At 38.0% G+C, this 19,045-nt stretch overlaps 1 protein-coding gene across 1 annotated transcript in view; it reads left to right on the top strand.

The window, feature by feature from the left end:
• The window catches only part of PGR (progesterone receptor), a 49,292-nt gene that overhangs the window by 21,167 nt on the left and 9,080 nt on the right, over positions 1 to 19,045 (top strand). Inside the window, exons 3-5 of the mRNA XM_038406880.2 lie at positions 4,331 to 4,447; positions 14,128 to 14,433; positions 17,048 to 17,192. Coding sequence (XP_038262808.1) covers positions 4,331 to 4,447; positions 14,128 to 14,433; positions 17,048 to 17,192 — 568 coding nt within the window. The remainder of the gene's footprint in view (positions 1 to 4,330; positions 4,448 to 14,127; positions 14,434 to 17,047; positions 17,193 to 19,045) is intronic.

Here is a 19,045-nt window from a genome sequence, read left to right as displayed (position 1 = left end):
TGGTCCAATAAAAGATATTACTCATCTACCTTATCTTTCTAATATCCTAAGACCAACACGGCTACAACAACGCTAAAAAATTAATGTAAACATTAAAACTAAAAACATGCTATTTTGTATGGTTTGTCAGTAATTCTTGGTATGTTGCCAGAAGAAAATGTCTACTTTCTCATGAAGTAGGTACTCATAGTTGTACCTGTTACTGAGAGGACATTTTCCGATTGTCCTTACTGTACATCTGTAGAACAACTCTCGCTTAACACATACTTATTTTACCAGAAGTGGTCAAAGAAAGGGGATACAAAAAACAGTAGCTGAGTTACATAATGACCATCTCAGACTTGTTTACTACCATTGGCAGTAAAAAGCTAAATCAAACTAATACTGCTCTGAAAATAAATACACACATGAAAAGAAACGATGATTGAAACAATATTCACAGGTACACACCAGAAAGGAGGAACACAAATTTCACAAGGTTGGATGCTTCCTTGTACTTGATCCATACCTTTTTTGCTCCGCATAATTGAGCTGACGATGTCCAACTAACATGTTTTTCTATTGATATTTTGATACTTCCACTCACTTGGAGTCCTGGTTAGAATTAGGAGGTACCAAAACATGGAAGTGGGGGGAATTTAAAAAGTTTTAAATGCCAAAAAATAAGTGTGAGGTTAATTTGGACAGATGAGTGAAGGTTGGGATTGATTGTTTTATCCAGTCAGGTTGTCCCATCCATAATTAAAATGATTGGCAATACAGTTTCAATCAAATAATCATGCGATAGAATTATAATACTTTAGAGCATAATTTTGAATTTGACTTGAATGAGAGAAGAACTGGGCCATCATTATTATTTGTCGTATTTGACTACAACATTATATCTTGGCAATGGAATGCTAATAAGATGACAGCATTGCTGGAATGTAATTCACATTAAAATAACACCAAGACAACAAGATTCAACTTTAACATACACAAAATAAAGCCTAACATTCAAGTAATTACACAACTCTTTCAATTTGACTAAAATTCTTTACAGTCCAATTTTAAAACTTTGTTTTTGCTAAGGAAAATCAACTGAAGCAAGAAAGTATCCATAACATCAGGAAGAATACCCAAATCCTAAAAATTGCAAGACCAGAAAATACTACTTCATACATGATTCAGTCTGATCCACCTGCTTCTGCCTTGCTTGCTCTAGTGGTTCTTGAATCTTTTTGGTGCCCAAAGAATTTCCCTTTGGATTCTGTTCCTCTCTCCAAATGCATTTACTGTTAAGAACTGTTTCATCATACCTAACTAAACTTTTCCTTCTTTAGTGTCCAGCTGTTGCTTTTTGTTCTACCATTTTCAACACTTCGAATGGTTCCTGTCCTTCATTGATTTTGTTTCCATTTAAGGAACACCCCATGTGAACAGAAACTGTTTAAAAATGGTCTTGTCATTTGGATATGATCTTCTTACTCTTCATGCTTCTGTGGGGCTGCTGCAGTCTCCTAGTCTCTTCCTGGTGATGCAACAAGTTTGTGCGTTGTATAATCAGCTTCTGGCAGTTTCTTAAAATAATGTGGCACCCTGTATCACTAAAACAGGTTAAAATTGAGAAGTTTTCTATTATGAATATTTTGGTATAGACAAGTGGCTGCTCTATGGTAAGAACAGCATTAAAGTCACCAAAAAAAGGGATTATGGAAAATAAGCAAACAAATCAGTATTGGAATCAATCTGAATCATGCATGGCATTGTAAAAATCTGTAAAAGTTTTCCTCATTGAATGTACATTATGGTCAGGGCCTATGTGTTCCGCAACCACAATTTACAATAGAATTCACCTCTTGACACAGAATTGTGTGCCAGAGTCTGATGTTCCTTTTTAAAAAAAAGTTTCTAGCCCATATGGTGAGCTCAGTGGGACTACACATATATAAAAAGTTCATTGATCCTTAGATTCTAAGATCAGAAGAAATCACTGTGATCATTTAGTTCAGGGATCGGCAACCTTTAGCATGCGGCCCGCCAGGGTAAGCCCCCTGCCGGGCCAGGCCTGTTTGTTTGCCTGCCACTCCACAGGTTTGGCCAATTGCAGCTCCTACCTGCCGTGGTTTGTCGTTCCAGGCCAATGGAGGCTATGGGAAGTGGTGGCCAGCACATCCCTTGGCCCACACCACTTCCCGCAGCCCCCCATTGGCCTGGAACGATGAAGCGGGGCCAGTGAGAGCTGCAATCGGCCGAACCTGCGGACACAACAGGTAAACAAACCAGCCCGGCCCACCAGGGGGCTTATTCTGGAGGGCTGCCAGAGGTTGCCAAAGGTTGCCAAACCCTGATCTAGTTTGACTTCCTGTATAGCACAGATCATAGAACTTCTCCAAAGTAATTCGTAGAGCATATATTTTAGAAAAACATCCAATCTTGATTTAATAATTGTCAGTGATGGCGAATTCAGCACAACCCTTGGTAATTTGTTTTAAATAATTAATTGCTCTTACCATTAAAAATTTATACCTTATTTCTAGTCTGAATGTGTCTAGCTTCAACTTCTAGCCATTGAATCGTGTTATATCTTTCTCTGCTAGATTTTGAAGGGACCAATATTAAATATTTGTTTCCCATGTAGGTACTTATAGACTGTAATCAAGTCACCCCACAACTGTTGCTTTTGTTGAGCTAAATAGATTGAGCTTATTGAGTCTATCACTTCTAAGACATGTTTTCTAATCCTTTAATCATTCTCATGATTCTTCTGTGAACCCTGTCCAATTTATCAACATCCTTCTTAAACTGTGGGCACCAGAACTGGACACAGTATCCCAACAATGATTGATACCACTTTGGACCTGTACCTCTCCTTTCCCTGATTAAAAAAAAATTTAATGAACTTGTTTATATGTCAAGCGCTGTATTTTCTTGGAATAACTAACAGACAAAGGTAATAGAGTGAACATTGTACAGTGGTTCAGGTACCAGGCCGGGATTCATGAGACCTGGGTTCAATTTCTCCTATGATAGATAGATAGATACTTCTCATGTGAATTTGCCTAAGTCATTTAGTCTCTCTGGCCCAGATTTCTAACAGTATTTAGGAGTTGCAGTACTCAGCATTACGATGTCTAGCTGATTTATGAATCTAAATCTCATTTTCAAAAGGCATTTAGGCACTTAGGAGCCAAAATCTCATGGGCAGTTGAAGAGATTTAAGTGCCCAAATCCTTTTTGAAAATGAGATTTAGGCACCTAAATCAGTTAGGCATTGCAACAATGAGCACAGCAATGCCTAAATACCTTTTAAAATCTGGCATCTGGGCCTTAGTTTGCATCTGTAAAATTGAGGTAATAGTACTTTCCTACCTTACAATGGTGTTGTTAGCATAAAAATAAATTAAAGATTGTGAGATGCTCAGATACTGTGGCAATGGTGGCCATACAAGTATGTTAGGTAGATAAATAAAAGTAATTTACATTTATTTTGTGTGTATTACCTTTAGATGTCACTGTTACATGTTTTTCTCAAAAAAAAATAATTTCTACTATTTCATAACTTTTATAGAAGACATGAGCATATTTTTTTGTTTTGCCAGTATTGTGCATTAAGTCTGCCAATATATAATGGGTTTGGTCAATGCTTAATTTATAATGAAAGAAATGCTGGGGCTCAAGCAATTTTATTTACTTTCAAGCCCTGGCACAAATTAAGTACTGGGTTTGGTGTTCCTATCTGCTGTGAAATGTGGAGGATAACAAATAGAATTGAAAAAGGAATAGACATTTTCCAAGATCAGTGAAAGGGGCTGCAGGGCAAATGTAGCATTCTAACAGGGCCCATTCCTGGGATGCTGAGTGCCCCAGCTTCTGTGGCCTGAAGCAGGAGTTGAGGATATTCACCCCCTTGCAGGAGGTGCCCGGCCCCTCAAAGGAAAGCACCCTCAATTACCCTAAGAAAAGGAGAAACAATGTTTTACAAGGAGGGAAATAAGATCTGAGAAAAGACCCAGAAACTGAGAAATCCCAAATTCGGTACTGTTACCTGATTTATGTATGAAATTTCGATTGTACAGTAACGTGAACAGTATATACTGTCAGTGATCTATTTTGGAACTATACAAGACTAGTGAACCATAAAGAAGCCAAAACAATTACTATAATAAAACTGTGTCAGATGGTAATATCTGAAAGATAATGTAAAAAAATCTCTGTGATTCTTGTAATGGGACAGTCAGCCTTTGGTTTGAAGCCTTTTTAATTTTTGGCTTACCATTCATTGGTTCAGAGAAAGAGTCTTGATGCAATCAGAAACTTTGTGTTAATTCTGGGTTTTTCTTGTTTACAGGACAGCATAATTATTTATGTGCTGGAAGGAATGACTGCATAGTTGATAAAATTCGTAGGAAGAACTGTCCAGCATGTCGCTTGAGGAAGTGCTGTCAAGCTGGCATGGTCCTTGGAGGTAAGATTCTTATAAAGCCTGGATTCAGAAAAATAACCAATCAGGAAGTTTACTGCAATCCATTTAGTGTAAATATTACTACTTTGGAACTTCAATTACTTAAATAAAGGACATTAAGTTAAGGAAAATATATTTCTAGAGGGATAATTTGTCTGGGAATTTTAAATAGTTTTAAACTCATTTTAAATTCTTCTGAATAAAAACACCTTCAAATGAATTCTCTTTCTGGAGTAAAGTTTGTTTTGTATTGCATATGTATACATAGGTGGCTCACTAACATGGACTGGTCTTGCAGGCTTTTATTTGTTTTTGTTTTATTTTTTTGGAGTTGGAGAACTTGTTTTAGGAAATAAGTGGGAGTTGAAAATAAAGTAGTTCACTCTCTGTGTCTCTATCTCTTCTCTTGTGTGCTTACCACCTTTCATCTGGGTGGATGGCAGCAGCATTCTGTCCTTCCGCTTTAGTGAGTAGGGAGAGGGCTTGTTAGCTCTGGCCCTACATGGGCTGGATACTGAGAGCTGAGAACTCCAGTCTGCCCTGGCATATAGTAATAGAACAGAGAGGTTGGTATAGACAGCATTCTGCTTTTTCTGTGTAACAGCAAGCAAAGCCAGTGGAAAGCTGAACACTGCTTCAGCAGACCCACAGCCTGGGAGCCACTGCTCTATAAGGAGACAGCTGATGTAGCATTTTAGACAATAACTCTCATTAACCGTGCACAGCTTTTGAAAATGTATGGCTAAGATGATAAGAAAAGAGCAATTTGAGGATGGTAGAATGGAGAAAAATGGATAGACCTGAATAATAGAAAATAATTAAAACAATAATTTTAAAAATACAAAGAAAGAAGAGACAGAATAAACTAGTATGTCTTGAATGGCATTCATTTAGAGCTGTAGAACCTATTAGATTTTTTTTAACTTGTTTCAGCTGGAAAAAAATCAAGATTATACACTGTGGGTGGTAGATATTTAGGGTATAGGGCTCCATGTGTCATCTTTACATATGAAGGGGAGAAGGAGCTTGTACCCAGATATGGGGCTTGGGATTAGGGGTATGGAAAAGAAATTGCCATTTACAGTATGCTTCCCTATCTCCAATTCCCACTGAAGACCCTCTGGGGTTTAGGCTTTGCAAAGTTTGGTGGATGGAGGTGGAGAAACTCTCTGGATTCTTCGGGATTCTGCCTCTACTCTATAAACAAACACCACACACAAAAAAAAGTTAAAATATCCAGATGGACTAAGAAACTGTTTCCTCTTGGTTTCCTCTTTAAAAATTGGATGTTTGTCTCCTCCCTTTAGGGGAGCTCAGGCAGTGGCAACAAAGAACTGAGCTGTTCAAGAATCAGTGTGAGTTTGGCAGTATAATGGGGGTAAAAAATATCCATGCCGAAACCTCTTGCCTCCTGTGAATACCCTGGAATCCACACTTTACAGTGGGAAATACCCAGCTTCTTCCACAGGTGTGGATATCACCCAAACACTTTTGCATTTAGTGAAGAGGGACTATTCATATGCATAAAGTTAAGTCCATGTTTAAGAATTTGCAGGCTGTGGGGTCTAAGGGCTTCTCTACATATGAAGTTACTCAGGAATAACTCCATGTGTGGAGATTCTTATGCTGGAACAAGAGTGCCATGTTCCTGTTTAACTTAACTTTGAACGGTGTAAGGGTGCAAATGGTTTGTCATGGATAGAGCAGGGGATGGCAGGAGAACATTGGGAGTGGGTGGTGTACTGCAAGCGCTTCCTCCTTTAGTCCACAAGTTGTGGCCACCTCTTGAAGCAGGGTGGCCCATGCTACAAGTGTGGCATCAGTCTCTGAATAGTTAACAGAGGATAACACAACTCATAATTTGTCTGTGCCTTTAAATAAACAAATGAAACTCAAAGGAAACCACTTGGTTGCAGTGCTTGAGGGCAAGGCCCTGACTGGGCACTGGGGTTCTAGGCTAGCACTGATGAGCTCCTGCACTGCCCCAGTCTCACCCAGCACTGCTCCTGGGCCCTGAGAAGAAGCTGGCAAGCCTGCTTGCTGGGTTGCAGGATCCCATTTGGTCACTATCTCCTCTTGGCCCTTCTAGCCTGCTCTGAATAGGTTTCCTTCAGCAGGAGGTATCCAGGCACCAACACCCCCAGCTAGGGCCAGAAAAGGTCTGATAGATTCCATCACAAGGGCTTTTCAGGGCTGCCTAAACTATGCCAGTGACTGGGCTGGGCTTAAAGCCCCTGGAACTTTGTCTCCTCCTGGACTGAATTCAGTGCAGCACAGAACCTCACCCAAGGTCTTTAATGAGTACAAGTGGTCATGGCCTCGTTTTTATATCTGATGAGGTATACATGACACCTACAGCATCCCACATGGTCCTAACATCATGATGAGGGTATTGAGTCAGTACTTCTCAGCAGGAAGTGTGTCACATGGTGAATCATCAACTTCACTTTCTGCAGCATCTAGAAATTCCAGAGAGTCCTCCCATCTAAGTATTTATGGGAACTCAGTTTGTCGCATGAGATCTGTCAGATCATCACAGCTTTAGGTGCCAATTGTATATAGAAAGATTAAATCTGGAGGCTTGACTTTTTTCTGCACTTTGCATGTGTTTGTGGATGCTGGATTAGGAAAAAAATGCTTGGTCTTCCATTTACCTAATGCAAGTATAAGGATCTGAAGAAAGGAATGAGACAGCTGTGCTTCTTGCTGCAGATTATAAGAGCAAACGCTGTTGAAAATTCATAAATTCTAGATACTGACACATGGGAGCCTGATGGGAGGCTGGGAAATAACAATCACATTTCAAAATATAAGAAATTATAAACACAACTGAATTACAATAATCGTTTTGTTTCCTAAACTGTAGTAGACTGCTCAGCAGTCACAGCAGCTAGTCATGTGTCATTTCCAACTGACACTAACACATTTTAGAAGAAAATGTATATTCATATTAACAGAGAATGGTTTTCATTCTTTAAAGATATTATGCTGCTGAAAATAAATCAGGTCAAACTGACCGGCTGTAAACCTTTCCGCAAATTAACATTGTGCTTTTAAACCCACATTTTCCCATTAGTTCCCCTACCCAGGTGAACAAATCCCATCTTTGTCCATAGTAGTATAAAGAACCTCTTTGAAAGTGTATGCTTAACCACTTTCACTTTCAAAGAGGTTCTTTACACTACTATTCTTAATACTTTCTGCAAAAAGTAGAGAAAACAAGTATACCAATATTTTAAAATATGTAACAATCTTGTAGTTTCTTATACACTTAAATAAGTCTGCATGATTTAAACAATCCATATTCTTAGAGTGATAGATGACTCTGGCATCTGTATCAATGCTGTGCCACTGCCTTCTGCTGGGGATCCATAATTCCCATGATAATTATACGGTAAAAGTGCAATAAATAGGGTAGCAGTGCCAAAATTCACTTCATATTGAACAAAAGGGAATGCACAGGCTAAAAATGATCTTTCCACCAAATAAATGCACATTCACTTTCACTTTAACATTCAAATTTATTTCCCTAACTTTTAAACCTCACTAGGTTCCTAAAAAGGGACAAGTATGAAAAAAAATTGGGAATACTTGAGTAATTCATATACCTATTCATACAGGAGATGGGGCGGGGGGAGAATACTGAACATTTTCTCTTTAAAAGATATTTATAGTGCTCCTTCAAACCAGATCCCCTCAATAATAGCATAATATGAAATGTCTAGTTTATTTCCTTATTTTTTACACTGACTTGAAAGTTATCTGGAACAGGTAAATAGCATTTTCAATTTTTGCAGAGGATTGGGAATCTAGTGTTTTGTAAGGCTTCAATATCATTCATAATCCTAATCTCTCTTGCATTGTTTGTGGGCAAGTAATGATAATTTAAAGAAAATATGATAAAAATTGTTGAATGATACACTTTTGTTGCTAGGTCCAGAACATTTTTATTATTCCCTTTGAACATGAGTTGAGCAATGAGTGTGAATTTAGTAGACTTATGAATGTGAGTTTGGCACATTTAGCCCATCGATTTACATAATAGAGACAACTGAGGCTGGATTTTAGGGCCTGATCCTGCACCATTAAAATCAATGGGAGCATCATTGGAGCCTTAATGTCAAACATACCTTTAGATTGTACCAGTACCATTACTGGCTTTAGTATTTGTCTGTCTGTCTGTGGGAAAGCTGTTCCTGTGAGTCACCTTCTGTGTAAACTGGAAGCAAAACTATATGGAAGCATTCTGTGGCCATACTAAAAAGTGTACTTTTGTTGGAGTTTTAAAGGTTAGTACTGTATTACATACAGTGCAGATTTAGAACCATATATTGTCTTCAGAATCAAAACTACTTCCATCCAGTAGACTTCAATAAAAAAAAAGAAACTATAGATAGGAAAAATGCTTATTGAATCATCTAGTTTGTCCCCATCTGTCACAGCAGGGTTGTTCCTCACAGTATCTATTTTCTAGTGTTTTGGCCAGTCCTGTTCTAAATGTGCCAAAATGAAATAGCTTCTCCATTTATTTTGGGAAATTATTCCACATTATCGCAGTTCTCAGAGTTAGGAATTTTGAGTCCTTGCTCACCCCTGTAACCATACAGAGCCAGGTCTTTGGGGGCACATGACTCCAGCAGATCTCTCCACCCAGGAGCACCACATAGTCCTGTTTCCCACCTGATTTCTTGGGGGAGAAATCCTTTAAGAATGTCCCAATATTCACCAGAAAGGAATATCCAGCAGTACATGGGGCCAGAGGAAAGGGGATATTACACCTGCTTGCAGAGCCAGAACTCCAGCAATCTCCTCTCCTTTCTCAGCTGCACCAGGTGGGGTAGCTGCACTTTTACAGCTTCAGCAGCCCAGTGATGTCAGCAGTTCCAGACTCTGGGGGATGGGAGATTGTTGGGTGGGGATAGTGAGCACACGACTTCACTGCCCTAAACCGTATTGACATAAGAGCATATGCTCCATAATTGATCAGTGGAGTTTTGCTCTCTTGCGTCTGACACCTATGGAGACCAAAGCCTCCCCCTTGTACAGCATGTGGCGCAAGGTTTCAAGAGGAGTGAGGCTTATGTAGAAACAGGACTAAAATGGGAGTGTACTAAATCTATATAAAAAGCTCAGCCTTATTTTTTTTCCAAGAGAAGGATGTTGGGGGGAATGGCCCAAATGTTAAGGAAAAGGGGGGGTTTATGGTTGGGTTATGTTTTAATGAGGATTATAAAAGCACAGAATAAATGACTGAGAGCCATCCAGTTGTGCCACTGATGGCCTGTTCCTATTATTGGTTGCCATAATCCTTTCTCTCTCTGCCTTCCATTATTTGTTACATTCAGTTGTTGCTTTTCATTTTTAAGAAGGGTATAAGCTGTTGGGGCAGGAATCATGTCCACCTGTGTGATTGTACGCTACTTAGCACAATAAAGCCCAGATGCTGGACACAACTGTAATACACATAATTAATTTGGGCCCCAACTGGGCAAAGATCCGTAAGCACATTCCTAACTTTAAGTACATAAATTGCCCCATTAACTGCAATGGAACTACCCATAGTGTCCTAGAGTTTAAGGGCATAAGGGACCTAGATCATCTAGTCTGACTTCCTGTATATCACAGGCCACCAATACCAACCAGCACCAAAATCCAACTACTAAAATTAGACTAACGTATTACAGCCACTGGAGATTAGACTGTTGTGCACCACAGGCAGAGAATAGAAGAGATCAAGGTGTACCAGTGCTCGAGTCCCCCTCTATGGCAGGGAAATGATTAGGTGGGGTATTCCCAAATAATCCTGGCAAGTGACCTCTACTCACATGCTGCAGAGGAAGGCAAGAAGTCCCCAAGATCATTGCTAGTCTTACCTGGGGAAAAAATCCTTCCTGACCTCACATATGGTGATTAGTTAGACCCTGAGCATGTGAGCAAGAACTAGCCAGCCAAGCACCTGAAAGAGAGTGAGAGAATGCTTGATGCTACCTCAGCACTGTTTTTAAGTAAGGCATGTGCTTAAGTATCTTGTTGAATCACAACCATATTTTTCCTTTCTTTAATGTCATTCCATTAACCATCAATCTAAACAATTTTCTCACAGTTTGTTTGCAGCCTGCTATAGTGTAAAATTTCCCTTTCAGCTCTTAAACAAGCTATATATATTTAGTTCTTTTGGTCTTTCACTGCAGCCCCTTAATCATGCATTGAAATCTTCAATGCCGATGCTTAATATTGCTTAACTGACTGACATGTATGGCTGTTTAGTCATTGGACTAAACTTACTGCTGGGAGTAGTGAGTGTAGCCTCCACTGACAGCTATTGAGCAGCACCTACTATTGAGTGGTACCTGTTCTTATGGTCTACTTAGCACAGGAGTGAATTTGATTGCGTGTATATTATATTAACAACACATTAACTATGTTTTCAGAAACTAATTTCTAAGCAGTTAAATGCATCTGAATGATTTTAGGATTAATTTTGATGTGCTGTAAGTAAATAGGTCCATAGAGTACTCACAAACTCTCTTGTAGAAACACTGCAGTCTAATTTGCATTTATAGCACCCTAAGTAATAATTCTTCTTCTTCAGTAATTAAAAACTTAAAATACTTGTGGACCTTTATATTCTGACACTTCTCCCCCTAGAGTTGTCACTCCCTCAGTTTTGTCATTAGCTTTCTGGTAACATCATTCCAGAACTGAACACATTAATTTGTCACCTCCTTGCACTTCTGCATGCATGCCCCAAGTGAATGACACTTCTGCATATGTGGTACAAAATCACATTTGTCTTGTGTTGTTTCTGTACTGCATTGCAAACTTATATGCAGTCTACTGAATACGGTTGCCCCAGCTTTCTCTGACTGTTACAGCTTTCTGGATTTTTCCCTTCCACTGAATCTATGCTGCCATTTATTTTTCCAAACTGAATCTCATTATATTTTTTCTTGCTGACATTTTCAGCCCTTCTTGATCTCTGTTATCTTTGTCTTCACTGCAGTTCACAGCTTGAAGTATAATATTCTTTAGCCCTTTCTGCCAGATCAGTGGCAAAGACTTTAAAAATGACCCATGTCTAACATAGATTTCTTGTTGTGCCCTACTGATAGAAAATCACCTTTCAGTTAGCTTTCAGTCCCTCTGACAGTGCTCATATGCAAGCAAATTTGAATTAATTTTCAAGGTAATATTTCCTAAAACACTGCATCAAATGCTTTATTAAAATCAAGATGTATTACCTCTGCTTTGTTCCCTTAGCTTGTTTACAATCTTCTGAGGTGTATAGAACTTGCTCTCTCATATGGAACCAGAGGAGTATAGTGACCTTGGAGTCAAAACCATGGTACGGTGTCAAGAATAATGAATCATTGACATTTTTCACCTGATTACGGGTTGTGGAAAGGGTGAGGCATTAGTGTCTTATGAGAAGACTAGCTGTCTAATACAGAATGCCTGGTGCACCATGGTACCTGACATGTAATCTGCTTCTATACACATGCTTAAAAGGAAAAAAACAAAGTGCAGGATTATGCGCCAAAACAATGTAATGAATCTCACATATGCATGTTAAGCATTTATCATTTAAGTAGTTTTTATTATGTTGTTGGTTTATATTCAGTAGTTGTACATAGTTCCCATGCACTATTAATGTACAGTCCAATAATGTACAGTAAATTGTGGATTTGGGAACTGTTAGTACCATAAAGCTGCTGGTGTGACTGAATACCCCAATGACAGAAGCTACCAAAGGTTTACTGACAAAATGCTCACAGCTGTTATGTGTTATGATGAGTTAGTGCCAAAGTGACATTGCTATTATTTATTCAGTATAGGACTAATTTGGGATGTTCGTTCATCTTAGAGCAGGAAATAATGTTTAATATTTTGTATAATACAATTTAAAAACTCAAATATTGTTAAACCTCTCATTTTTTCGTGTGGCATTAAAATTCCAGCAACAGAGGCTTAATGTGGCATGACTAGCCTGAAGCAGGTGCCAAGCCTTTGCAAATGCCAATGTGACTCTGGTCGGACTCTCCCTTGCAGTTGACTGGAAAGTTCTGCAAACAGTGCATATGCAATACTGGAGGCCACTTAACTATATTTCCAGAAACAATTATCTGAGCAATTCTGTGAACTGGTCCTTATTTTGATGCATTCTAATTTGTTAGAAGCATGTATCTTTATTCATTCACTACTGAAGATTCCCTGTGGTTACAAATCCATAAACTATCATTAAGGCTTCATTTTTTTTACTCATGCCTGGCATCCTAAGAATCTGCAGGTTTATTACCTCTGCTGACCTTGTCTTCAGTTCTCTTCCCTGGGTCCATGAAGTCATTCTTGAACTGTCAGATTTTCTCTTGCTGCTTTTTCTCCCGCTTCCACACACCCCTCATCAGCCACGCACACTTTGACTATAATTAGTGGGAAATTTCCAGCATTCTTAACGATACTATACATCTTTGTTGTCATGTCATTTCATCTGGAGGTAATAGCATATAATCCTTTTTTCTTTATCTGGGTCAGCTGTGACCCAGGTTTGAGTGTCAGGTTTGTTTTTTTAATAAGGAGTCACTAACCAGGACTGCTTGCCTCTTCTTTTTTCTGTTACTATCTTTAGTGACAACGGATGTAAAACAGTTGATAGTTTTGAAGGAGGGATTTTCAAAAGCACTTCATCACTGGCTTAATTGTGCTGTCATTGAAGTCATTGAGTCTAAGGACAGAAGAGACCAATGTGATCATCTACTCTGATCTCCTGCTTAACAAGTTAATGGGAATCTTACCACTGACTTCACTAGAATCTCGCCACTCACTTCCCTGGGAGCAGTGTTAGATCACTGCTTGAGTGCTTTTGAAAATTCCATTCTGTATATTTATGATATTAGTAGATTCTTTTCCTTGAAAAAATATTTAATATGCTTCCCTATTTCTCTTAAGTATTATACAGGATCACAAATAATGTTGTAATCTAACTTTTAATTGTGCACTTTTTTGTGTGCTAAATATTCATGTATTCATTTTTATGGATGAAAAATACTGAAGAATTAGAAAAATTATTTGACATTATAAAACTGATTCTGTGTTTTTAGATTAGCTATAAGTATACTCACCTATACCCCCTCTAATTTGAAGTCAGAGGGTTTGAGTCTCCTCTCACGCCAGTGTAAATCAAGAGTGACTCTTTTAAATAATGGAATTACCCTTCTGTAAAATGTGTTTCAGAGTAGCAGCCGTGTTAGTCTGTATTCGCAAAAAAGAAAAGGAATACTTGTGGCACCTTAGAGACTAACAAATTTATTTGAGCATAAGCTTTCGTGAGCTACAGCTCACTTCATTGGATGCATTTTCCACCAAATGCATCCGATGAAGTAAGCTGTAGCTCATGAAAGCTTATGCTCAAATAAATTTGTTAGTCTCTAAGGAGCCACAAGTACTCCTTTAATGTGTATATTTTCATGTGTTTCTTTCTATTTCTTTCTCCACTGGAACAAAACTTTAAGAATTTTCTATAAGGTTTTTGAATTATATGTAACTTGCAGTTGTAAAAGAAAACAAAATAGAAAGAAACAATATTCCAAGTTAAAAGTGTAATAATGTAAGAGATACTAAAAGAGTTAATCTGCTTTGTGGAAATCTGCTTTTTTGATGTGTCATTAAATTATTTTTTTCCACAGGTCGAAAGTTTAAAAAGTTTAACAAAGTCAAAGTTGTGAGGACACTAGATATTGTTGCACTCCAGCAGCCAGTGGCCCTTCCCGATGAAAGCCAAGCTCTAACCCAAAGAATATCCTTTTCACCAAATCAAGAAATACAGTTTGTTCCCCAACTGATCAGCATCTTACAGGGCATTGAGCCGGAAGTGGTCTATGCAGGTTATGACAACACACAGCCTGAAACCCCAAGTGCTTTGCTGACCAGTCTGAATCAATTATGTGAGAGGCAACTCCTTTGTGTAGTCAAATGGTCTAAATCACTACCAGGTAATAACATCTTTCTATATATAGGTATGCTAATATATGTCATCAAGCTAATTATCTAAAGAGTATTTAGTCTGTTTATTGGCTGTGCACTAAAACCAGGAATATACAGAAATGTAATACATAACGAACGCATAATAATGGAATCCTTCATAAAGACATTTAATTGAATATATAATAACACTGCCATTTCACCAAAAGAGTATAAAGTTGGACTTTCTGTGTACCAAAGATATATTTTAATCAGACAGTAGAACCTTCTTAAGGGAATTCCTCTAAATGAGCAGACATGTTTTAAAAAACATGCTTTTACTTTATATTCTTTATGTGTAAGAATATTTAAACAGACAGTATGTTTATCTTATTATAGTTAGGATGATTTAAAAAAATAACATGAGAAAACCGAGAGCAACACAGTTTGGTGTTATATGACTAAGCAGATATTAGGTTTAAAGAGATTAGACAAATGCTCCAATATCACTGAATATGGAAGGATCCAGTGACCAATGAAGTAGTACAGATTAAACAAATGTGCAACTTGTACCTTTTGCAGAAATTGGTTTAGTTTAAAAAACAACTACTTTTGAAGCTGTTTTAAATGAAAAATATGTTCAGTGTTTTATGCAGTGTGGCTATAGGTGGGTCAGTCCTAGGATATTAGAGACACAAAGTGGGTGAGGTAATATCTTTTATTGGTCCAAACTTCTGTTGGTAAGCGAGACCAGCTTTCAAGCCACACAGAGCTCTTCTTCAGGTACTCCCATTATCACAGAAAAAAGCAACAGATTGTTTAGCATAAGTAGTCAGCAAATATTGTAAGGGACCATTCAAGGTAGAGTGTCCTGGTAACACCTCTGCAGTCCTAGAAATAAAAGAGGGGGCTTAGTGGGTTACAGATTGTTGTAATAAGCCATAAATCCAGTGTCTCTGTTAAGTCCATGATTTTTAGTGTCTAGCAGTTATGAATTTAAGCTTCCAGGCTCCTATTTTGAAAGTGTTGTGCAGGTTTCTTTTGAGGATGAGGACTGATAGGTCAGATATAGTGTGATTGCTTTGTGAAAAGTGTTCAACCACAGGTGACTGGGTGTTTTTGTTTTTTATGATTTTCTTGTGTGAGTTCATTAGAGTACGTAGTGATCATCTGGTTTCACCCACCTGGTTGTTATTTAATGCACTGGTTGAGGTACACCACATATTGTGATAGGCATGTGTAGGATCCATGTGTGGCTCAAAAGCTTGTCTCTTTCACCAACAGAAATTGATCCAATAACAGATATTCCTTCACCCATCTTGTCTCTTCAGTGTTTTATGTCAGTTTTTGAGATTGCTTTGTATGGAGATATAGGAGAATATCTGGCACTTTGGCAATTGTGTATTTATCTTGTTTCCTTGTAAATCTCATATTCTGCTTTGTTTGGAATTTAGTACTCTACACGGTTGAGATTGAGAAGTCTACAGCAGGCTCAGCATACTTGCTCATTTCAGAAGGAACTCAGACTCAACTTTCTGCTTTTCAGCATACTCTCCCTTCTCTGCTTCCTTTTAAATAAATATTTTTATTTCCTGAACTCTCTTTTATCTTCTGTCATCATTTGACATAGCTGGTCATTTAAACCTTACAGATTGTACACACTTGAAGGAATATTATACAAAAGAGGCATTCTCTGCCTGTAGACTGTGGCTGTAAAAACTGCTGTTGCATAATTTGAATATGCCAACTTTTAAAAATCTATATTTGGTGCCTCAGTGAGCCACTTCCTAAACATACGTTATTGCTAGCATTAAAACTCATGGGAACAGGGAAAAGGGACATAGTATATTATTGATCTGTGCTAAAGTAATAATTATAAACAACTTCAGATCAATCCTCCCGTCATTCTTCTCACAAACCCCAAAATATCCTTTACTTCTGTAAAAAATCTGTAGTACAAATACCACCACTTTGTTGTTTCCTAAAGTACATAGTCACTCATAACTGGTAACATTATATTTGATTTGATCCTTTCAGGATCAAAACCAAGAAAAGGAATAATATGTGACTCAGCATAAAAATTTGGGAGAGGTTAGCGAATCTAGTCAAATGGCTAGTGATAATTCAAATATCACAAGCCTCCTGTTGATTAGTCTCTAATTACTTAAGAAATATTGCTAAACTGTCCTGTAAAATTAGATACATTTGAATTGTCAAGTCAATGTTACCACTTACTGGAAACAGCTACATGTTAGAAATGTACATGTTTACTCTTTCATTAGCTGATCCTGGAGGCTCTTAAAGAAAAATATAAAAGAAAAATATAAAGTCCCATTGAGTGAACTCAAAGGAATTCAAAAATTAAAGTCAATGCCAGTTTTTGTGGTAGTAGTCTTATTTTCAGTGGATGTTTAATAGGATTCTGTCTGATATTGTTAGTACTCAGATCTTATTTAAGACATGCACAAGGTATGAAAGGAGACTGTATAGATAGGTACCAAAAATACTACATATTTAAATTTATCTAAAAATAATGGATAGCTTGTCTGATACATCAAGAACACGTGACAAATATAAATTTCTTACTTTGTGAAATGTTTTATAGAGTAGTATTTGAATTCTTTTAATTCTTCATGTGATTTTCAGGATTCCGGAATTTACATATCGATGATCAGATAACCCTTATCCAGTATTCTTGGATGAGTCTAATGGTGTTTGCAATGGGATGGAGGTCATATAAACATGTCAGTGGTCAGATGCTGTACTTTGCACCTGATCTGATACTAAATGAGTAAGTAGACAGTTACTGCTATTTACTAATATAATAGATGAAATCCTGACCCCATTGAAGTCAATTGAAATTTTGCTATTAACTTGATTGGGGCCAGGATTTTGCCCAATGTTTCTGTTTTGTTGTTTCATTAAACAGTGTTAAAATTAAGATCAAAGGAGAAAGCTCTGATCATATCAAAGATCAGTATCCTCAGTAAGGATTGCATAAAAGTCCAATGTATTCCATTGATATGACCATCTGTCGACCCAAAAGCAAAACAGTTTTGATGGTGGTTTTGTTTATCTGAGGGAAAGTTAAAAAAAGAATTACGTTATCACGACATTAAACCTGAATTAGTTTGAATGTAGATTTCAGGGCAAAGGGTTAATATCCCATATTGTTGTAACATGATATATAGGAGTATTTCATAGGCAATCATAAAAAGAAAAGGAGTACTTGTGGCACCTTAGAGACTAACAAATTTATTTGAGCATAAGCTTTCGTGAGCTACAGCTCACTTCATCAGATGCATTCAGTGGAAAATGCAGTGGGGAGATTTATATACATAGAGAACATGAAACAATGGGTGTTATCCTACACCCTGTAACAAGAGAGTGATCACTTAAGGTGAGCTATTACCAACAGGAGAGCAGGGGCGGGGGGGGGAGCCTTTTGTAGTGATAATCAGAGTGGGCCATTTCCAGCAGTTGACTTATGCTCAAATAAATTTGTTAGTCTCTAAGGTGCCACAAGTACTCCTGTTCTTTTTGTGAATACAGACTAACATGGCTGCTACTCTGAAACAGGCAATCAGAGTATACTTTTTCCTCCCTCTTTAATAATTTGTCCTTGAAATTCACAAAAGAAGCCTTTACAAGGCAAGATGAAAATTAAACAAATAGGTTTATGATTCATCTTAACATAAAACTAAGAACTAGTTCCCCATTCCTATTTCAGGATCCCAGTGCACAGATCCTCATGCCCATGTAGAGTACCCTTGAAATGAGTGGAATGCCACACAATCACAGAGGTCATACATTGGGATCTGAGGGTGAAATTCTGTCCCCACTGAAGTCAGTGGCAAAACTCATTGATTTCAGTGGAGCCATGATTTCACTCTATGTATTTACAGTAAACACTAGGAATTAGAAATCAAAAGTTGAATAATTTGGAATAATAAAGCACATCAAAGATGTTATATATACCAGAAAATACTCTGGAAATAACTTTTATTAAATTAAAAGCTACCTCTGGTCTTTATCTATACCGTTGTCTAACTGGTATTTTAAAACCAAGCTGCCTCTTAGACTTGGTTTATCCATAATTCAGTCCTAGTGCAGATGGATACATATCAGCACACAGCAACACCAGCCTCAAACCTGAAAATGAGGCAAGAGCTGTTAATTTCCAGATTAATTCCCGAGTTAGAATCATAGAATATCAGGGTTGGAAGGGAATTCAGGAGGTCATCTAGTCCAACCCCCTGCTCAAAGAAGGGTTGTTTTTAAAAGCACTGTAGATATTTGCCTACACCTTCTAATACTTAAAATATGTCTAAGGGTGAGATCCCCTAAGGGACTTAGGAGTTGCAGTGCATGTCTTTTAGGCATCTTGTCATCCAGTGGAATCCACAGTTCTAAGTTATGCGCTTAGGCTCCCTGTACAAGGCATGGGGCGAATTAGGTGCCTATGAATGGGTCCCACAAAAGCCACCTTGCTGAGTGGGGAGCTACCTAAACTAGCCAGGAGATGTCAAGGAAAGGATTGTGGCCCCGCCCCAAAGGGATTTGTATGGCCGGATTGGAGGGAGCTGCATACCTCTGCTTGGGATTCTTGGCCATCAAGTCTCTCCTTAATTTAGGTGCCCACAC

This window comes from Dermochelys coriacea, chromosome 1 (assembly GCF_009764565.3).
Source record: "Dermochelys coriacea isolate rDerCor1 chromosome 1, rDerCor1.pri.v4, whole genome shotgun sequence".
NCBI classification, from domain to species: Eukaryota; Metazoa; Chordata; order Testudines; family Dermochelyidae; genus Dermochelys; species Dermochelys coriacea.
This window is presented reverse-complemented; position numbering and strand designations above follow the sequence as displayed.